The following is a 20,926-nucleotide window of genomic DNA, read 5'->3' as shown; positions in this document are numbered from 1 at the left end:
AGAGGAAAGGTAGCACATGGGCTAAAAGATAAAAGTGATGTTTTCCCTTTGGTCTAATGAATAAACATGTTCATACCCGCACATCTTTGCAAATAACTGAATCTTGATAAAGTAGAAAGGCAGCTTTAAAAACAGACTATGGGGTGTTAGTATGAAAGCCTTTATGTTTTAATTCAGAGGGCTGTCCCATGCTTAGATTCTCTCTCCTGTTGCAACTCTTATCAAGGAGGAAAAATGTAGAGGCCTGATAGAAGAGAAAAGATACCTTTTAACCATCTGAGTCCATCTGGCTAAAAAGATTTTTAGGTGTCTTTAGCTTTACCCCCACCTCAGTGTCTGGCTGGATCATTTGAGGCCAGGTGGGAACTGGGAATTAAATATTGTATTTGTTCAGACTCTTGCCTAGCTCTAGGTAAGGTTGAACCTTTGGCTTTAAGCCTCAAGTTCTACTATTTTTCTTCCCTGTGTGCAAAGGTGCTCTCGCCAACAAAGTGAAGAGGAAAGACACACTGGCAATGAAGTTGAACCACAGACCCAGTGAACCAGAGTTGAACCTGAATTCTTGGCCTTGTAAAAGCAAGGAGGAGTGGAATGAAATACGGCACCAGATTGGAAACACACTGATCCGGTAGGCCTTTGCTTAGATTCGCTTGATTGATTTGGTTATGCCAGTATTTGTGTTAGATGTTGTTAGATGTGTTGGTTTTTTATTTTGTTTTGTTTTGTTTTTTTGAGACAGTCTTGCTCTGTCACCCAGGCTGGAGTACAGTGGCGCGATCTCAGCTCACTGTAACCTCCATCTCCCAGGTTCAAGCAATTCTCGTGCCTCAGTCTCCTGAGTAGCTGGGGTTATAGGCACCCACCACCACGCCAGGCTAATTTTGTATTTTTAGCAGAGACAGGGTTTCGCCATGTTGACCAAGCTGGTCTCGAACTGCTGGCCACAAATGATCACCCACCTTGGCCTCCCAAAATGCTGGGATTACAGGCATGATCCCCTATACCTAGCCTATATGTTTACTTTGTCATGGAGTATTCATTTATCTTTTTTAGTGTAATTTTTTGAACCACTGGAGTGCAGTGGTTCGATCATGGCTCACCGCCTCCAACTCTTGGGTTCAAGGCACCCTCCCACCTCAGCCTCTTGAATAGCTGGGTCCTCAGGCATGCGCCACCATGCCCTGCTAATTTTTATAATTTTTTGTAGAGACAGGGTCTGTGTTTCCCAGGCTGGTCTCGAACTCATGGCCTCAAACATTCCTCCCACGTTGCTCTCTGAAAGTCTTGGGATTGTAGGTGTGAGCCACCACACCCATCATTTTGAGTATAATTTTTAAAAATACATACTGGGTTTTGTATGAAAGGTGAGAAGGTTAGCACTCCACTTGACAAGGATGGAGAGTCCCTTTGGGCCTGACAACACACATACAAGGCATTGCCATCTACCACGTAGCATCTAACTTTATAAAAAAAAAAAAAAGAAAGAAAAGAGGCTGGGTGCGGTGGCTCATGCCTATAATCCTAGCACTTTGGGAGGCCAAGACAGGCAGATCATCTGAGGTCAGGAGTTCAAGACCAGCGTGACCAATACGGTGAAACCCCATCTCTACTAAAAATACAAAAATTAGCCAGGCATGGTGGCATGCGCCTATAGTCCCAGCTACTCGGGAGGCTGAGGCAGGAGAATTGCCTGAACCCAGGAGGCGGAGGCTGCGGTGAGCCGAGATTACGCCACTGTACTCCAGCCTGGGTGACAGAGTAAGACTCTGTCTCAAAAAAAAAAAAAAGAAGAAGAAAAGAAAAGAAACAAAAAATATATTGTATACAGTTGGGTATCCTCTAAGAATTTGGAAATTGAAGGTGTAGCTGCCTGTGAGAGCTTTATTTTGTTTTATTTTATTTTATTTATTTTTTTTTGAGACAAAGTCTCGCTCTGTCGCCCAGGCTGGAGTGCAGTGGCGCCATCTCGGCTCACCGCAGCCTCCACCTCCAGGGTTCAAGCAATTCTTCTGCCTCAGCCTCCCGAGTAGCTGGGACTACAGGCGCCCACCACCACGCCTGGCTAATTTTTTGCATTTTAGTAGAACGGGGTTTCACCATGTTAGCCAGGATGGTCTCGATCTCCTGACCTCGTGATCCACCCATCTCGGCCTCCCAAAGTGCTGGGATTACAGGCATGAGCCACAGTGCCTGGCCTATTTTATTTTTGAGATGGAGCCTCACTCTGTCACCCAGGCTAGAGTGCAATGGTACGATCTTAACTGACTGCAACCTCTGCCTCCTGGGTTCAAGTGCTTCTCCTGCCTCAGCCTCCCGAGTAGCTGGAACTACAAGCGCATACCACCACATCTGGCTAATTTTTGTTATTTTAGTAAAGATGGGGTTTCACCATGTTGGCCAGCCTGGTCTCGAACTCCTGACCTCAAGTGATCCACCCACGTTGGCCTCACAAAGTGCTGGGATTACAGGTGTGAGCCACCACTCCCAGCCAGCCTGTGAGAGCTTTAAACCATGAGATAGACATAAGGTTTTGCAAAAGTTTCTACAGAAATCAGAATGGTTCCCAGAACAGAAAAGCTTCTCTGTCACTTTTTTTTATCTGGTTGCTCAACCATAAGATGCCAACCCAATTAACAGTCACACCCATATTTGCATTATATCTGTTTCGTATGTTCCATGTAACTGCCTCCTTTCAAAATGTTAGTATATTTTTCAAGTCAACTGGAACCAAAAGGATAGAGAAACTGAATGCAAGCCAGCTTTCTACATATGTAACACCTTAAGAATCCAGGTTATATAGACAGGTTATTGTTTGACACAGATATTTCTCCCAATAAAGAGAGGATAAGGAGCTGGAACTCATGGCACAGTTCCCTACAAAATAATTAATTTATCATGTCTACTAATTAAAATATCTTTTTCTGTACTATTGCAGATACCTGGTTTTGGCTGGGCAAGGTGGCTCACACCTATAATCCCAACATTTTGGGAGGCCGAGGTGGGAGGATCACTTGAGCCCAGGAGTTTCAGACCAACCCGGGTAACACAGTGAGATCCCATCTGTACAAAAAATTTAAAAATTAGCTGGGCATGATGGCACATACCTCTAGTCCAGCTAGCTATTCTGGGAGCTTAGGTAGAAGGATCACTTAAGCCCTAGAGATCAAGTCTGCAGTATGCTGTGATTGCACCACTGCACTCTACCCTGGGTGACAGAGCAAGACCCTGTCTCAAAAAAAAAAAAAAAAAAAAAGACACCTGGCTTTACTGTGTATGCTGTACCTCAGGGCAGGTTTTCCCTTTGTCTTCTAATAGACACTTTTTGGATGCAGAAATTGTTCTCTGCAATTTCTTTACTTAAACATAATTATCATCCTGTATGACCTCTGTGGTCTGACTACTTTGAAATTAAGGGAGAAGTTTGGGCACAGTGGCTCACTCCTGTAATCCCAGCACTTTGGGAGGCTGAGGTGGGTGGATCACTTGAGCCCAGGAGTTTGAGGCAACATGATAAGACCCTGTCTCGACAAAAAAACAAAAAACTTAGCCAGACGTGCTGGCACATATTTATGGTCCCAGTTACTCAGGAGGCTGAGGCAGGGGGATTGCTTGAGCCTAGGAGGGGCTCAGGGTCGGCTCAGGAGGTCAAGACTGCAGTGAGCTGTGCTCATGCCCTACTGCACTCCAGCCCAGTCATCAGAGCAAGACCTTGTCTCAAAAAAAAGTAAAGACAGACATGTTTATTATATGGTAGTTTGAAAAATTACCAAAATAAAAGAGATAAATCATGACCGGAGGTGGTGGCTCACGCCTGTAATCCCAGCACTTTGGGAGGCCAAGGCAGGTAGATCACGAGGTCAGAAGATTAAGACCATCCTGGCTAACACGATGAAACCCCGTCTCTACTAAAAATACAAAAAATTAGCCAGGCATGGTGGTGGGCGCCCGTAGTCCCAGCTACTCAGGAGGCTGAGGCAGGAGAATGGCGTGAACTCGGGAGGCGGAGCTTGCACTGCACTCCAGCCTGGGTGACAGAGTGAGATTCCCTCTCAAAAAAAAAAAAAAGAGAGAGAGAGAGATAAATCAGCCATAATCCTATACCTGATAAGCCAGGATTTGGCAAACTTTTTCTGTGAAGAACCAAATAGTAAATATTTTAGGATAGGGTGCAGTGGCTCATGACTGTAATCCTGGTACTTTGGGAGGCCAAGGTGGAAGAATTGCTTGAGGCCAGGAGTTTGAGACCAGCCTGGGCAATATAGCAAGACTCTGTCACTACAAAAATAAAAATAGGTCAGGCACAGTGGCTCACACCTGTAATCCTAGCATATTTGAAGGCCAAGGCATGTGGATCACATGAGGTCAGGAGTTCCAGACCAGCCTGGCCAACATGGTAAAACCCTGTCTACTAAAGATACAAAAATTAGCCAGGTGTAGTGGTGCTCACCTGTAATCCCAGCTACTCAGGACTATGAGACAAGAGAATCACTTGAACCCAGGAGGTAGAGGTTTCAGTGAGCTGAGATCACACCATGGCATTCCAGTCTGGGCAAGACAGAGTGAAACTCCATCTCAAAAAAAATAAAGGCCGGGCGCAGTGGCTCAAGCCTGTAATCCCAGCACTCTGGGAGTCCGAGACGGGCGGATCATGAGGTCAGGAGATCGAGACCATCCTGGCTAACATGGTGAAACCCCGTCTCTACTAAAAAAAAATACAAAAAAACTAGCCGGGCGAGTAGCTTGTAGTCCCAGCTACTCGGGAGGCTGAGGCAGGAGAATGGCGTAAACCTGGGAGGCGGAGCTTGCAGCCAAGGTCTGACCACTGTACTCCAGCCTGGGTGACAGAGCGAGACTCCGTCTCAAAATAAATAAATAAAATAAATAAAATAAAATAAAATAAAAATAAAATAGCCAGGCATGGTAGCATGCCCCTGTAGTCCTAGCTACGTGGGAAGCTGTGGCAGCAGAATTAAGCCCAGTAGTCTATATACTAGACAGGGTATAAATATAGTTATATTTAATATATATGTATATATTAATATATATTTAATATATAATTTATATATGTATGTATAAAATATATATTTATAAATATATATAATATATACACATATATAAATAAAAATATATATTAGGATTTGCTGGCCATATAAACTCTTTTTTTTTTTTTCCTACCTTTAAAAATATAAAAACATGGTCCAGGTGCAGTGGCTCACACCTGTAATCCCAGCACTTTGAGAGGCCGAGGCAGGTGGATCACGAGGTCAGGAGATCGAGACCATCCTGGCTAACATGGTGAAAACCCGTCTCTACTAAAATTACAAAAAAATTAGCCAGGCGTGGTGGCGGGCACCTGTAGTCCCAGCTACTCAGGAGGCTGAGGCAGGAGAATGGCATGAACCCAGGAGGTGGAGCTTGCAGTGAGCCAAGATCGCGCCACTGCACTCCAGCCTGGGTGACAGAGGGAGACTCCGTCTCAAAAAAAAAAAAAAAAACTGTGGGCTCCTGTAATCCCAGCTACTTGGGAGGCTGAGGCAAGAGAATCGCTTGAACCTGGGAGGTGGAAGTTGCAATGAGCCCAGATCATGCCACTGCACCCCAGCCTGGAGGACAGAGCGAGACTCCATCTCGAAAAAAGTTAAAAAATGAATAAATAAATAAATGAATAATATACAAGATTTGACCGGGCGTGGTGGCTCATGCCTGTAATCCCAGCACTTTGGGAGGCTGAGGCAGGCAGATCACTTGAGGTCAGGAGTTCGAGACCAGCCTGGCCAAAATGGCGAAACCTTGTCTCTACTAAAAATACAGAAATTAGCCCGTCATGATGGCACACACCTATAGTCCTAGGTACTCGGGAGGCTAAGGCAGGAGAATCACTTGAACCTGGGAGGCAGAGGCTGCAGTGAGCCGAGATCACGCCGCTGCACTCCAGCCTGAGCAACAGAGTGAGACTCTGTCTCCAAACAAACAACAAAAAAAAGAATTTATGGGCCAGGCATAGTGACTCACACCTATAATCCCAGCACTTTGGGAAGCCGAGGCAGATAGATAGCTTGAGCACAGGAGTTCAGGACCAGCCTGGGCAACACAACAAGACACCATCTCTACAAAAAATACAAAAAATTAGCTGAGCTTGGTGGCATGTGCCTTTAGTTGTAGCTACTTGGGAGGCTTAGGTGGGAGGATGGCTTAAGCCTGGGAGGCAGAGGTTGCAATGAGCCAAGATCGCACCACTGCCCTCAGCCTGGGTGACAGAGCCAGACCTTGTCTCAAAAAAATTAGAATACGTGGGCTAGGTGCAGTGGCTCACACCTGTAATACCAGCACCTTGGGAGGCCAAGGCGGGTGGATTCTACTTCTGTGAGGTATCTGAAATAGTCACATTTATAGAAGCAGAGAGTAGAAAGGTCGTTGTCAGGGGCTCAGGGATTGAAGGCAAGGGTGATAGGGAGTTGCTAATAAGTATAAGGTTTGTTATGATCTGCTGTACAACATTGTGTTTATAGTTAATACTATAGGCTGGGCATGGTGGCGCACACCTGTAATCCCAGCACTTTGGAACACCAAGGCAGGCAGATCACGAGGTCAAGAGTTCAAGACCAGCCTGGCCAACGTGGTGAAACCCCATCTCTACTAAAAGTACAAAACTTAGACGGGTGTTGTGGCGGGTACCTGTAATCTCAGCTAGTCAGGAGGCTGAGGCAGGAGAATCGCTTGAACCCGGGCGGCAGAGGTTTCAGTGAGCTGAGATCCCGTGCCACTGCACTCCAGCCCGGGCAACAGAGTGAGACTCTGTCTCAATCAATCAGTCAATAGTTAATACTGTATTGGCCAGGTGCCGAGGCTCACGCCTATAATCCCAACACTTTGGGAGGCTGAGGCAGGCGGATCACAAGGTCAGGAGTTCAAGACCAGCCTGACCAACATGGTGAAACCCTGTCTCTACTGAAAATATAAAAATTAGCTGAGCGTGGTGGCACGTGCCTGTAATCCCAGCTACTCAGGAGGCTGAGGCAGGAGAATCGCTTGAACCTGGAGGCGGAGGTTGCAATGAGCCGAGATCGTGCCACTGTACTCCAGCCTGGGCAACAGAGTGAGACTCCATCTCAAAAATAATAATAATAATAATAATGTATTGTACACTTAAAAGTCTGTTCAGAAGGTAGATCTCATAGTAAGTGTTGTTATCACTATAAGATTGAAATTTTAAAACACACACACAATGAGAGACCACCACGATTACACTAGGATGGCTAAAGTTATGCAATTTAAAAGACTGACAAGGCCGGGTGCGGTGGCTCACCCCTGTAGTCCCAGCACTTTGGGAGGCTGAGGCAGGCGGATCCCCTGAGGTTGGGAGTTCGAGACCAGCCTGACCAACATAGAGAAACCCCATCTCTACTAAAAATACAAAATTAGCTGGGCGTGGTGGCACATGCCTGTAATCCCAGTTACTTGGGAGGCTGAAGCAGGAGAATCGCTTGAACCCCGGGGAGCAGAGGTTGCAGTGAGCTGAGATCGCACCATTGGACTCCAGCCTGGGTAACAAGAGCGAAACTGCATCTCAAAAAAAGGCCAGGCATGGTGGCAACACCTGTCATCCCAGCACTTTGGGAGGCCAAGGCGGGAGGATCACCTGAGGTCAGGAGTTCGAGACCAGCCTGGCCAACATGGTGAAACCCCATCTCTACTTAGAATACAAAAAATTAGCTGGGCATGGTGTTATTCACCTATAATCCCAGCTACTCGGGAGGCTGAGGCAGGAGAATCGCTTGAACTAGGGGGCGGAGGTTGCAGTGAGCTGAGATCACGTTGTTGCACTCCAGACTGGGGGACAAGAGCGAGACTTAGTCTCAAAAAAAAAAAAAAAAAAAAGACTGACAATATAGGCCTGGTGCAGTGGCTCACGCCTATAATCTAACACTTTGGGAGGCCAAGGCAAGCAGATTATTTGAGGTCGGGAGCTTGAGACCAGCCTGGGCAACGTCGTGAAATCCCGTCTCTACAAAAAAATAGAAAAGTTAGCCAGGTGTGGTGGCCTATGCCTGTATTACCAGCTACTCGGAGTGGGGCTGAGTTGTGAGGATCCCTTGGGCCCTGGAGGTCAAGGCTGCAGTGAGCCATGATCGCATCACTGCACATCAGCCTGGGTGACAAAGTAAGACCGGCTCAAAAATAAAAATAATAAATGAAAGACAAGGCCAGGCATAGTGGCTCACGCCTGTAATCCCAGCACTTTGGAAGGCCAAGGCAGGCAAATCACCAGGTCATATGTTCAAGACCAGCCTGGCCAACATGCTGAAACTTCATCTCTCCTAAAAATACAAAAATTAGGCCGGGCGTGGTGGCTCAAGCCTGTAATCCCAGCACTTTGGGAGGCTGAGACGGGCGGATCACAAGGTCAGGAGATCGAGACCATCCTGGCTAACACGGTGAAACCCCGTCTCTACTAAAAAATACAAAAAACTAGCCGGGCGAGGTGGCGGGCGCCTGTAGTCCCAGCTACTCGGGAGGCTGAGGCAGGAGAATGGCGGGAACCTGGGAGGCGGAGCTTGCAGTGAGCTGAGATCCGGCCACTGCACTCCAGCCTGAGCGACAGAGCTAGACTCCGTCTCAAAAAAAAAACAAAAAACAAAAATTAGTTGGGTGTGGTGGTACACACCTGTAATCCCAGCTACTCAGGAGGCAGAGACAGAAGAATTGCTTGAACCTGGGAGGCAGAGGTTGCAGTGAGCCAAGATCAGGCCACTGCACTCCATCCTGGGTGACAGAGAAAGATTCTGTCTCAAAAAAAAAAAGAAAAGAAAAGAAATAAATAAATACCAGGAGTTGCTGAGGATGAGGAGCAACTGGATTCTCATACACTGGTAATAAGGATGTAAACAATAGAAGTATTTAGGAAAACACTTTGGCAGTTTTTTAAAAAATTGAACATACTTCTACATATGATCCAGCCATTCCATTGGCTGTTATTAGTAATGGCCAAAAGCTAGAAACAGCCCAAACATCCATCAATAAGTGAATAGATGTGAACAATCTGTGGTATATTCATATAATGAAATACTACTCAGCAGGCAGGGCGCAGTGGCTCATGCCTGTAATCCCAGCACTTTGGGAGGCTGAGGCAGGTGGATCAGCCGAAGTCAGGAGTTCAAGAACAGCCTGACCAATATGGTAAAACCCTGTCCCTACTAAAATTACAAAAATTAGCCAGGCGTGGTGGCACACAACTGTAATCCCAGCTACTGGGGAGGCTGAGACAGGAGAATTGCTTGAACCCAGGAAGTAGAGGTTGCAGTGAGTTGAGATCACACCACTGCACTCCAGCCTGGACAATAAAGCGAGACTCAGTTTCTCCAAAAACAAAGAAATACTACTCAGCAATAAAGAGGAAAGAATGATTGCCAATGTCACAACTTAGGTAGATCTCAGTTACGCTAAGTAAAAGAAGCTAGACAAAAAAGAACACACTCTTTGAGTCCATTTTACATAAAATTATAGAAAATCTATATGGAAAGCAGATCATTATTTGCCTTGGGTTAGGGAGGATGAAATTATAAAAGAATGTGATGAAATGGGATGGGGTTTATAGGTGGTAAAATTGTGTCTCCCAAAAACACATGTTCAAGTCCTAGCCCCCAGTACCTGTTAATGTGACCTGACTTGGAAGTGGAGTCTTTGCAGGTATAATCAAGTTACGATGAAATCATTCTAGATTATGGTGGGCTCTAATCCAATGACTAGTGTTATTTAAGAAGGAAATTTGGACACAGACATACATGAGGAGATTGTCATGTGACAGAGCAGGGGTCGGGATGATGCGGTTTTTTTGTTTTTTGTTTTTTTAATTTTGAGACGGAGTTTCACTCTTGTAGCCAGGACTGGAGTGCAGTGGTGCGATCTCAGTTCACTGCAACCTCTGTCTCCCACGTTCAAGCGATTCTCCTGCCAAAGCCTCCAAAGTAGCTGGGAATACAGGTGCCTGCCACCATGCCCAGCTAATTTTTGTACTTTTAGTAGAGACAGGGTTTCACCATGTTGGCCAGGCTGGTCTCGAACTCCTAACTTCAGGTAGTCCACCCACCTCGGCCTCCCACAGTGCTGGGATTATAGGCATGAGCTACCGTGCATGGCCATGGATGATATGTTTACAGACGAAGGAATATTAAGGATTGCTAGCAGCCACCAGAGGCATGGAGTGAGCCGTGGAACAGGTTCTCCCTCAGAGCCTTCAGAAGGAACCAATATTACCAATACCTTGATTTTGGACTTCTAGCCTCCAGACCTATGACAGAATACATTTCTGTTTTTTTTAAGCCACACAGTTGCGGTAATTTCTTAGAGCAGCCCTAAAAAACAAATACAGGCAGGGCGCAGTGGCTCACGCCTGTAATCCCAACACTTTGGGAGGCCAAGGTGGGTGGATCACCTGAGGTCAGGAGTTCGAGACCAGCCTGGCCAACATGGTGAAACCCTGTCTCTACTAAAAATACAAAAATTAGCCAGGCGTGGTGGCACGTGCCTATAGTCCCAGCTGCTAAGGAGGCTGAGCCAGAAAAATTGCTTGAACCTGGGAGGCAGAGGTTGTTGTGAGTCAAGATTGCACCACTTAACTCCAACCTGGACAACAGAGTGAAACTCTGTCTCAGAAAAAAACAAAAGGAGGCCAGGCACATTGGCTCCCACCTGTAATCCCAGCATTTTAGGAGGCCAAGGCAGGCAGATCACAAGGTCAGGAGTTCGAGACCCACCTGGCCAACATAGTGAAACCCCATCTCTACTAGAAATACAAAAACATTAGCCGGGTATGGTGGCAGGTGCCTGTACTCAGCAACTTGGGAGGCTGAGGCAGGAGAATTGCTTGAACCTGGGAGGCGGAGGTTGCCATGAGCCGAGATCAAGCCACTGCATTCCAGCCTGGGCGACAGAGCAAGACTGTCTCAAAAAAAATAAAAATAAATAAAATGGAAGGTCCTTGAGGTAGGAGGATCATTTGAGCCTAGGAGATGGAGCTGTGATCGCACCACTGCACTCTAGCCTGGGTACAGAGTGAGACCCTGACTCAAAAAAAAAAAGGAAGGTCTTGTTCAGAAAGAAAAGTTGTATGTAGAATGGGACTGGAAGTTCCTTATGCAAGCAACAAAAGAGTTGAAAAATTTGCAAGTACTAGCTAATTAGTGCAAATACTGTCTGAGAAGTATAAATTAAAAGAAAGAAATGAGTAACTTTCTGATTCCAGAAATGACAAATTGTAGTTTTTGTTTGCTTGTTTGTTTTAAGATGGAGTCTCACTCTGTCGCCCAGGCAGGAGTGTAGTAGTGTGAGCTTCAGCTCACCACAACCTCCATCTCCCAGTTCAAGCATTTTCCTGCCTCAGCCTCCCAAGTACCTGGGACTACAGGAGCACGCCACAACCTCCAGCTAATTTTTCTGTTTTTTAGTAGAGATGGGGTTTCACCATGTTGGCCAGGCTGGTTTTGAGTTCCTGACCTCAGGTGAGCCACCGGCTTCAGCTTCCCAAAGTGCTGGGGATTACAGGCATGAGCCACCACACCTGGCCAACAAATTGTTATTGGTGAATAACATCTCAGAACTGTGATGAGGTGAGATAACTTTATCAAATGCTTCACAGAAAAGACTGATATTTAAATCATAGAATTATAGAATATCACCCAGAAAGAGACAAACTTAAATTCCAGTGGTTCCTAAACCACTGATTTAAAAACCTAGCTGTGGCTGGGCACGGTGGCTCAAGCCTGTAATCCCAGCACTTTGGGAGGCTGAGGCAGGCGGATCACAAGGTCAGGAGATTGAGAGCAGCCTGGCTAACACGGTGAAACCCCGTCTGTACTAAAAATACAAAAACTTAGCCGGGGCGTGGTGGTGGTCACCTGTAGTCCCAGCTACTTGGGAGGCTGAGGCAGGAGAATAGCATGAACCCGGGAGGCGGAGCTTGCAGTGAGCTGAGATGGCGCCACTGCACTCCAGCCTGGGCGACAGAGCGAGACTCTGTCTCAAAAAAAAAAAAAAAATCTGTCCTTAAAAACCTAGCTGTGCATGGCCGGGCTTGGTGGCTCACGCTGTAATCCCAGCACTTTGGGGGGCCGAGGCAGGCGGATCACGAGGTCAGGAGATTGAGACCATCGTGGCTAACATGGTGAAACCTCGTCTCTACTAAAAATACCAAAAATTAGCCAGGCATGGTGGCAGGCACCTGTAGTCCCAGCTACTTGGGAGGCTGAGGCAGGAGAATGACGTGAACTGGAAAGCAGAGCTTGCTGTGAGCTGAGATTGCGCCACTACACCTATAATCCAGCAGTTTGGGAGGCCAAGGTGGTAAGATAGCTTGAGCCCAGGAGTTCAAGACTATCCTGGGCAACAGAGTGAGACCCCCATCTCTATTTTTAAAAAATTTTTTTAAGAATCTAAAGAGGCCGGGCGCGGTGGCTCAAGCCTGTAATCCCAGCACTTTGGGAGGCCGAGGCGGGTGGATCACGAGGTCAGGAGATCCAGACTATCCTGGCTAACATGGTGAAACCCCGTCTCTACTAAAAATACAAAAAACTAGCCGGGCGTGGTGGCGGGCGCCTGTAGTCTCAGCTACTTGGGAGGCTGAGGCGGGAGAATGGCGTGAACCCGGGAGGCGGAGCTTGCAGTGAGCCGAGATCACGCCACTGCACTCCAGCCTGGGAGACACAGCGAGACTCCGTCTCAAAAAAAAAAAAAAAAAAAAAAAAAAAAAAAGAATCTAAAGAGAGACATCTGAGTCATAGGAGAAGTTTTGTGTTAAAAAAAAAAAAAATCTATATATTAGATAGATGTAATTTCATTTTTCATCCTGATTTTCTGAATCAGAATTTCTGTTAATGTTTCTTGGGAATCTGTGTTTTCTAAAAAGTCTCTAACGCTTCTGAAGGAGCAAATTTGTTTAGGAGCCATCTGAAACCTTCGCTTCACAGATGAGGACACTCAAGGTCTAACTGAACTTTTTTTTTTTTTTTTTTTTTTGAGATGTAGTCTTGCTCTGTCACCCAGGCTGGAGTGCAGTGGCACGATCTCGGCTCACTGCAAGCTATAGCCACCGCGCCTGGCCAAGGTCTAACTGAACTTTTTTGTGCTAATAGCTCTTATCAAGGTCTAGAACTAGAATCCTGGCCACTTGTTTGCATATATAGTTCCTTTTTATAATGCGATATCTGTGTTAACACTTTTAATGTGAAATTGTTTTATAAACAATTGTAAGTGAAACATATTGGTTTGAAAATTTGTTGATTTCTTACTTATATAGGGGCTAATATATACTGTGACCAAAAAAATCTTTATAAACAAGATTAGGAGGTTCAACATAAACATTACCCTTATCTCATTTTTAGGCGACTGAGTCAAAGACCAACACCAGAAGAACTAGAACAACGCAATATATTGCAACGTGAGTCCAGTTATGGAAATAAAGTTGTATAGATTTTCTTTGTATGTTTCTGACTTTAATACACATGAAAGAGAAAAGAAGCATTTGCTACAAGGGCTAAGGGAGAGGGTTCCAGCCAGGCAAGGACTATTTAGTTCCCCATGAAGGAACAGAGCTCACCAAGCTTCCTTTGGAAGATGCTATTATGGTACTGTTTAGTGTGCTGTGATACTCTAGAAAGCTTTGTTTCAGTGTTCTCACCGTATCCTGGAACTGCCTTGGGCATTTGGGAGGATTTGACAGTATATGGGAGATGTGCCCAATTTTTCTGTGTTCAGGGAGCTAAGGAGGTAGCTGTGCATATGGAGACCTTCCTATTCCTAGAATTTGAGGGCTGAGGCCCAAAGCAAGTCCCAAATGCAGCAGTTTTCCTCTTGCTTTAATCTCTTAAGACTTTCTTACCTCTGTACTTACCAAATGGGACCAGGTATTTAATTTGCTGTCTGTGTACATAATTAACTTCCTGAAATAGCATTCTAATCTGGCACATACTTGATTTGTTTTTCCAGAATATAGAGTAAAATTTGGCCTTAAAAGTTTCCTCACTGAGAAGGTTTGGGTTTCCTCAGGGCTATTTGTGAGCATGTTCAGTCTGACCAATCCATCCCCTGTTCCCTCAGCACTACTTGGGTATACACAACTTAAATCACTCAGTAAATTTTCTAGTGTGGGAGCCCTTATAGACATATCACACAAAACTCCATGTAATCGCCATTGCCCATTCTTAGCAGTTACTCTTGAGCAAGAATCTGCAGGCTTTTCCTTAAAGCGTACATAGTAAAAATTTTGGGTTTTGCAGGCCAAAAAGCAAATGAACAACTATATGTAATAGGTACTTACAAAACCATTTAAAAATGTAAAGACTATTCTTAGCTCATGGGCAGGAAAAATACAGACAACCGGCAAGATGTGGTGCCATAGTTTGCTGACTCTTGCTCTTACCTGTTTGTATCGTTGACAAGAAAATTGTTTTGTTTAGCCATCTCCAGAGTTAGTATTTTATTCTGATTTGGGCCTATAGGAAATATCTGGACCAAGGCGAGTGGATCACAAGGTCAGGAGATTGAGACCATCTTGACTAACACGGTGAAACCCCGTCTTTACTAAAAATACAAAAAAATTAGCTGGGCATGGTGGCAGGCGCCTTAGTCCTAGCTACTTGGAAGGCTGAGGCAGGAGAACGGCGTGAACCTGGGACTCAGAGCTTGCAGTGAGCCGAGATTGCGCCACTGCCCTCCAGCCTGGGTGACAGAGCAAGACTCCGTCTCAAAAAAAAAAAGAAAAAAGAAAAAAAGAAATATCTGGGCCAGGCACGGTGGCTCACACCTATAATCCCAGCACTTTGGAAGGCCAAGGCAGGAGGATCACCTGAGGTCAGGAGTTCGAGACCAACCTGACCAATATGATGAAACTGTCTCTATTAAAAATATAAAAATCAGCTGGGCATGGCATGTGCCTGTAATCCCAGCTACTCGGGAGGTTGAGACAGGAGAATCGCTTGAACCCAGGAGGCGGAGGTTGCAGTGAGCCGAGATTGCAACATTGCACTCCAGCCTGGGCAACAAGAGCAAAACTCCGTCTCAAAAAAAAAAAAAGAAAAGAAAAGAAAAAGAAATATCTGTAATGTAATTACTAAAACATTTGATATGCACATTGTCATTTGTGAGTAATCTTCCTTCCTTCTGATTGTCAACTGTAGCTAAAAATGAAGCTGATCGTCAGGCAGAAAAACGAGAAATTAAACGTCGGCTCACTAGAAAGGTACTACTCCCTGTGTGTTCAGTTAACTATATGTGTTATATTTGGATGACCTATTTGATTGGAAATTAATTTGCAGTTAGGCACAGTGGCTTGCGCCTGTAATCCCAGCACTTTGGGAGGCCATGGCAGGAGGATTGCTTGAGCCCAGGAGTTCAAGACCAGCCTAGGGAAAACAGTGAAACCTTGTCTCTACGTTTAAAAAAAAAAAAAAAAAAGAAAGAAAATAAAAAGAAAAAAAATGAATTTGCAGCCCAGTCAACATGGCAAGACCCCATCTCTACAAAAAAAATTTAAAAATAGCTGGGCATGGTGGTATGTGCCTGTAATATCAGCTACTTGGGAGGCTGAGGTAGTAGGATCATTTGAGCTTGGGAGGTTGAGGCTGCAGTGAGCTGTGATTGTGCCACTGCACTCCAGCCTGGGTGACAGGGCAAGACCCTGTCTCAAAAAAAAACAAAACAAAAAATCACCAGATAACCATAATCACTGGGGGCTGGACCTCCAGGGATCAATAGTGTATAAAGCTCCCCCAGGTGATTCCAGTGAAGATTGAAGCACTGGGTTAGAGGCAATTTGAATGCATGATTGATGCCTAATTATTGGCTTAGTGAACTAAGAGGCTCCATTTCCTTCAGCTCAGTCAAAGGCCAACTGTGGCTGAACTCCTTGCCAGGAAGATTCTGAGGTTTAATGAATATGTAGAGGTAACAGATGCTCAAGATTATGACCGGCGAGCCGACAAACCTTGGACCAAACTGACCCCTGCTGATAAGGTACCTGGAAAGCGCTCTCTTGCTCTTTTTCTCTTTTTCTTTTTCTCTTTATTTGGAGGATCCAAGATGCTAACTAGAAGGGAGAACCATAAACAAAACTTTAGTTTTAATATAATATTAAATTTCAAATCACGATACAAAATGCCAAGTTGAACAAGTCAAAACGTTATACTAACTCAGTATAATGTTTTGGTAATTCCACCACCAATACTGAAAGAAAGAAAATCCCTGCTATATCAGAGTAAAAATACTGGAAGGAATACATTTTAAACAGTGGTTGTTTGGTTAGAGAGAATTTGGGCTATATATTTTAGTAATTACCCATATCTCATTTTTATAATGCTGTGAAAAACTGTAAAAGCTGGCCAGGCGTGGTGGCTTATGCCTGTAATCCTAGCACTTTGGGAGACCAAGGTGGAGGGATCCCTCGAGGTCAGGAGTTCGAGAGCCTGGCCAACATGGTGAAACCCCGTCTCTACTAAAAATACAAAAATTAGCCAGGTTTGTGATGGCGTGCACCTGTAATCCCAGCTACTCGGGAGGCTGAAGCAGGAGAATTGCTTGAACCCAGGAGGTGGAGGTTGCAGTGAGCCGAGATCATGAGAATGCACTCCAGCCTGGGCAGCAGAGTGAGACTCCATCTCAAAAATAAAAATTAAAGGCTGGGTGCGGTGGCTCACGCCTGTAATCCCAGCACTTCGGGAGGCCAAGGCAGGCGGATCACGAGGTCAGGAGATCGAGACCATCCTGGCTAACACCGTGAAACCCCGTCTCTACTAAAAATACGAAAAATTAGCAGGGCGTGGTGGCGGGCGCCTGTAGTCCCAGCTACTCGGGAGGCTGAGGCAGGAGAATGGTGTGAACCTCGGAGGCAGAGCTTGAAGTGAGCCAAGATAGTGCCACTGCACTCCAGCCTGGGTGACAGAGCAAGACTCCGTCTCAAAAAAAATAAGTAAATAAAAATTAAAAATTAAAAAAAAAAAACTAGCCAGGTGCAATGGCTCACACCTGTGATCCCAGCACTTTGGGAGGCCGAGGCAGGTAGATCTCTTGAAGTCAGGAGTTCAAGACCAGCCTGGCCAACATGGTGAAACCCCATCTGTACTAAAAATACAAAATAGCCGGGCATGGTGGTGTGCACCTGTAATCCCAGCTACTCGGGAGGCTGAGGCAGGAGAATCACCTGAACCCAGGAGCCGAAGGTTGCAGTGAGCTGAGATTGCGCCATTGCACTCCAGCCTCAGCAACAGAGGGAGACTCCATCTCAGGAAGAAACAAAAACAAAAAAACTATAAAAGCTACAATATCTCTTTCAAGATTTTCAAGTACTTTGATTAAACTAGAAATTTTAGGTTTACTATGAGACAGATGGGTATCTCTGGGTTGCCTGTGAGGGGTTGCAGTGACTTACAAAGTTAAACACAGTAAAGAAAAAATGACGGCCGGGCACGGTGGCTCACGCCTGTAATCTCAGCACTTTGGGAGGCCGAGGCGGGCAGATCACGAGGTCAGGAGATCGAGACCATCCTGACTAACACGGTGAAACCCCGTCTCTACTAAAAATACAAAAAATTAGCTGGGCATGGTGGCGGCGCCTATAGTCCCAGCTACTCAGGAGGCTGAGGCAGGAGAATGGCGTGAACCCGGGAGACGGAACTTACAGTGAGCCGAGATTGCGCCACTGCACTCCAGCCTGGGCAACAGAGCAAGACTCTGTCTCAAAAAAAAAAAAAGAAAAAAAGAAAAAATGACAAGTTACACTGCTGTACAAAGCAGCCAGAAGAAGCTGAACATTTTTGTTTCTACTCCACAGGCTGCCATAAGAAAAGAATTAAATGAATTTAAAAGCTCCGAGATGGAGGTTCATGAAGAGAGCAAACATTTTACACGGTAAGACCCAAAAGACCCAGTCATACATGTGCTAGGTAGAGTTTTCCAAAAAACATTGTTCAGGTATGAAGGGCTCTAATGACGTCAGTAAAAAGAAAAACACTCAGTGTTGATTGCAAGACTGCATTCAAAGGGATGAAAAGTAAGAAGCCATAGTAAATGCCTAGGCCAGCTCACGCCTGTAATCCCAGCACTTTGGGAGGCCAAGGCAGGTGGATCACCTGAAGTCAGGAGTTCTAAACCAGCCTGACCAACATGGCGAAACCCCGTCTCTACTAAAAATACAAAAATTAGCTGGGCGTGGTAGCAGGCACCTGTAATCCCAACTACTCAGGAGGCTGAGGCAGGAGACTCGCTTGAACCCGGGAGGCAGAGGGTGCAGTGAGCCGAGATTGTACCATTGCACTCTAGCCTGGGTGATAAGAGCAAAACTCCATCTCAAAAAAAAAATAAGCAAACGCCTATTCTGATTGTGGCATTTTATGTATATTATTTCATCCTTACAATAAACATGCAAAATGTGTTAACATCCCCATTTTATCACTGAAGAAATGGAGGCTCACAATGGTTAAGTAACTTGGTTGACTTGCTAATAAATTGCAGAACCAGGATTCAGAGAAAGAAATCAATGACTTCAAGGATAATGAGGTGCTCTCTTCGTTGTACCTTACTCTCTCAGGTTATAAACGGTGCTAAGTTAGACAAGATCTTGCCCTCTCTGGTTTCAGTTCTGTCTAGCACAGTTGATCTTACCAACTTAATGTATAAACAACATTTTAATTAGCTGTCCTCATGAAACAAGCCAAGAAATCCAGCAAAGCCAACAAGCCAACAAATCAAGTGTTTTGATTTGGAATTACGGTTGTGATTAAGGAGCCACCCATATCCAAAGAATCAGCTAGCCACAAATGGAAGCAGTCAGAGTATCTTTACATGATTCTTAGAACATTTATAAAAGAGGCAAATGAGGTTGAGTGCAGTGGTTCATGCCTGTAATCTCGACATTTTGAGTGGCTGAGGCGGGAGGATCACTTGAGCACAGGAGTTTGAGACCAGCCTGAGCAACATAGTAAGACTCCATCTCTACAAAAAAAAAAAAAAAATCTATTTTTTGAATTAGGCAGGGGCCTGGTGCAGTGGCACACTCCTAGCACTTTGGGAGGCCAACAGGGAAGGATCACTTTGAGACCGGCCTGGGAAACATAGTGAGCCCCATCTCTACAAAAAATAAACTTAAAAAAATTAGGTACAGGCTGGGCATGGTGGCTCATGCCTGTAATCCCAGCACTTTGGGAGGCCGAGGTGGGCGGATCACAAGGTCAGGAGTTCGAGACCAGCCTAACCAATATGGTGAAACCCCATCTCTACTAAAAATACAAAAATTAGCCGGGTGTCGTGGCTCATGCCTATAGTTCCAGCTACCCAGGAGGCTGAGGCAGAAGAATTGCTTGAACCCAGGAGGCGGAGGTTGCAGTGAGCCGAGATTGCACCACTGCACTCCAGCCTGGGTGACAGAGCAACACTCCATCTCAACAACAACAACAAAAATAGCCAAAAGGTGCAGTGGCTCACTCCTGTAGTCCAGCTACTTGGGAGGCTGAGGTGGGAAATTCACTTGAGCCTGGGAGATTGAGACAGCAGTGAGCCATGGTCACACTACTGCACTGAAGCCTGGACAACAAAGTAAGATTCCATTGCTAAAAAGAACAGTTTTGCTAAAGGAAAGAGTTATAGAATGTGACATTTATGCTAAATCTTAAGGTACATAAAAAAAATTAATCTGAACAAAAAGGAAGGAAAGGCTGGGCGCAGTGGCTCAAGCCTGTAATCCCAGCACTTTGGGAGGCCGAGACGGGCGGATCACGAGGTCAGGAGATCGAGACCATCCTGGCTAACACGGTGAAACCCCGTCTCTACTAAAAAATACAAAAAACTAGCCGGGTGAGGTGGCGGGCGCCTGTAGTCCCAGCTATTCGGGAGGCTGAGGCAGGAGAATGGCGTGAACCCAGCGGGGCGGAGCTTGCAGTGAGCTGAGATCCAGCCACTGCACTCCAGCCTGGGCGACAGAATGAGACTTCGTCTCAAAAAAAAAAAAAAAAAAGGAAGGAAAGAACCTTGTAAGCAGAAGGACCAGTATAGGCTGGGTGCAGTGGCTCACACCTGTAATCCCAGCACTTTGGGAGGCTGAGGCAGGTGGATCACTTGAGGCCAGGTGGAGACCTGCCTGGCCAACATGGTGAAACCGTGTCTCTACTAAAAATACAAAAATTAGTCGGGCATGGTGGCATGCTTGTAATCCCAGCTACTTGGGAGGCTGAGGCAGGAGAATCACTTGAACCCTGGAAGCAGAGGTTGCAGTGAGCCAAGATTGTGCAACTGCACTCCAACCTGGGCAAGAGATCGAGACTGTGTCTCGAACAAAAAAAAGAAAAAGAAGGACCGGCTTATGCAAGATGATGGGAGAGAGGAAAACACATGGCGTTTCTGAATAATAGAAAATGTAGCTTCAACAGAGGATGTATGGGGCAGTGTGATGAAAATAAGCTAGAAAATGGGTTGCAGTCCCTCGCAGTGCTTTCACTGTTATGCTAGGATGTTGGAACCATTGGCAGTTTATAAACAGGAAATTCTGTGTATTTCAGAACAAGCTCTGATGCAAACAAGGAAGATGATATGGAAGGATGAAGAGACTAGCAGCAAGGAAAACAGGAAGTGTCTGAAATAATCATAGTGAGCATAGTGGTAGCTCAGACCAGCGACAGTGAGAATGCAAAGGTGATAGATTTGAAAGACATTTCAAGCATAGAATCAACAAGATGTGGCAATCTGTTGTATTCCAGAGATGAAATAAAGGAGTAGTCAGAATGACTCTGATATTTCTAAGTTGTATTTTTTGAGAGGTCTGTGAAGGTGATAAGGAGTTTAGCTGAACAGTTTAGTTTATTCAACAAATACTGAGCACCTACCACATGATAGGTATAGTGCTAGGTCCTTGGGATACAGCAGGAAATAAGATAAAATCTCTGTCCTC

The 20,926-nt window shown here is 45.4% G+C and overlaps 1 protein-coding gene and 1 pseudogene across 20 annotated transcripts in view; both read left to right on the top strand.

Moving 5' to 3' along the window:
- LOC105494564 (phosphatase and actin regulator 4) overlaps positions 1-20,926 on the top strand; it is a 145,332-nt gene that overhangs the window by 119,399 nt on the left and 5,007 nt on the right. For all 20 annotated transcript variants that reach the window (XM_011763099.3, XM_071097654.1, XM_011763096.3 and 17 more), the window contains 5 exons: positions 475-628; positions 13,377-13,432; positions 15,171-15,232; positions 15,868-16,005; positions 17,819-17,895. In XM_011763099.3, coding sequence (XP_011761401.2) covers positions 475-628; positions 13,377-13,432; positions 15,171-15,232; positions 15,868-16,005; positions 17,819-17,895 — 487 coding nt within the window. The remainder of the gene's footprint in view (positions 1-474; positions 629-13,376; positions 13,433-15,170; positions 15,233-15,867; positions 16,006-17,818; positions 17,896-20,926) is intronic.
- Positions 1,351-1,468, top strand: LOC112429058 (U6atac minor spliceosomal RNA; annotated as a pseudogene).

The sequence above is a fragment of the Macaca nemestrina genome, chromosome 1 (assembly GCF_043159975.1).
Source record: "Macaca nemestrina isolate mMacNem1 chromosome 1, mMacNem.hap1, whole genome shotgun sequence".
Taxonomy (NCBI): domain Eukaryota; kingdom Metazoa; phylum Chordata; class Mammalia; order Primates; family Cercopithecidae; genus Macaca; species Macaca nemestrina.
This window is presented reverse-complemented; position numbering and strand designations above follow the sequence as displayed.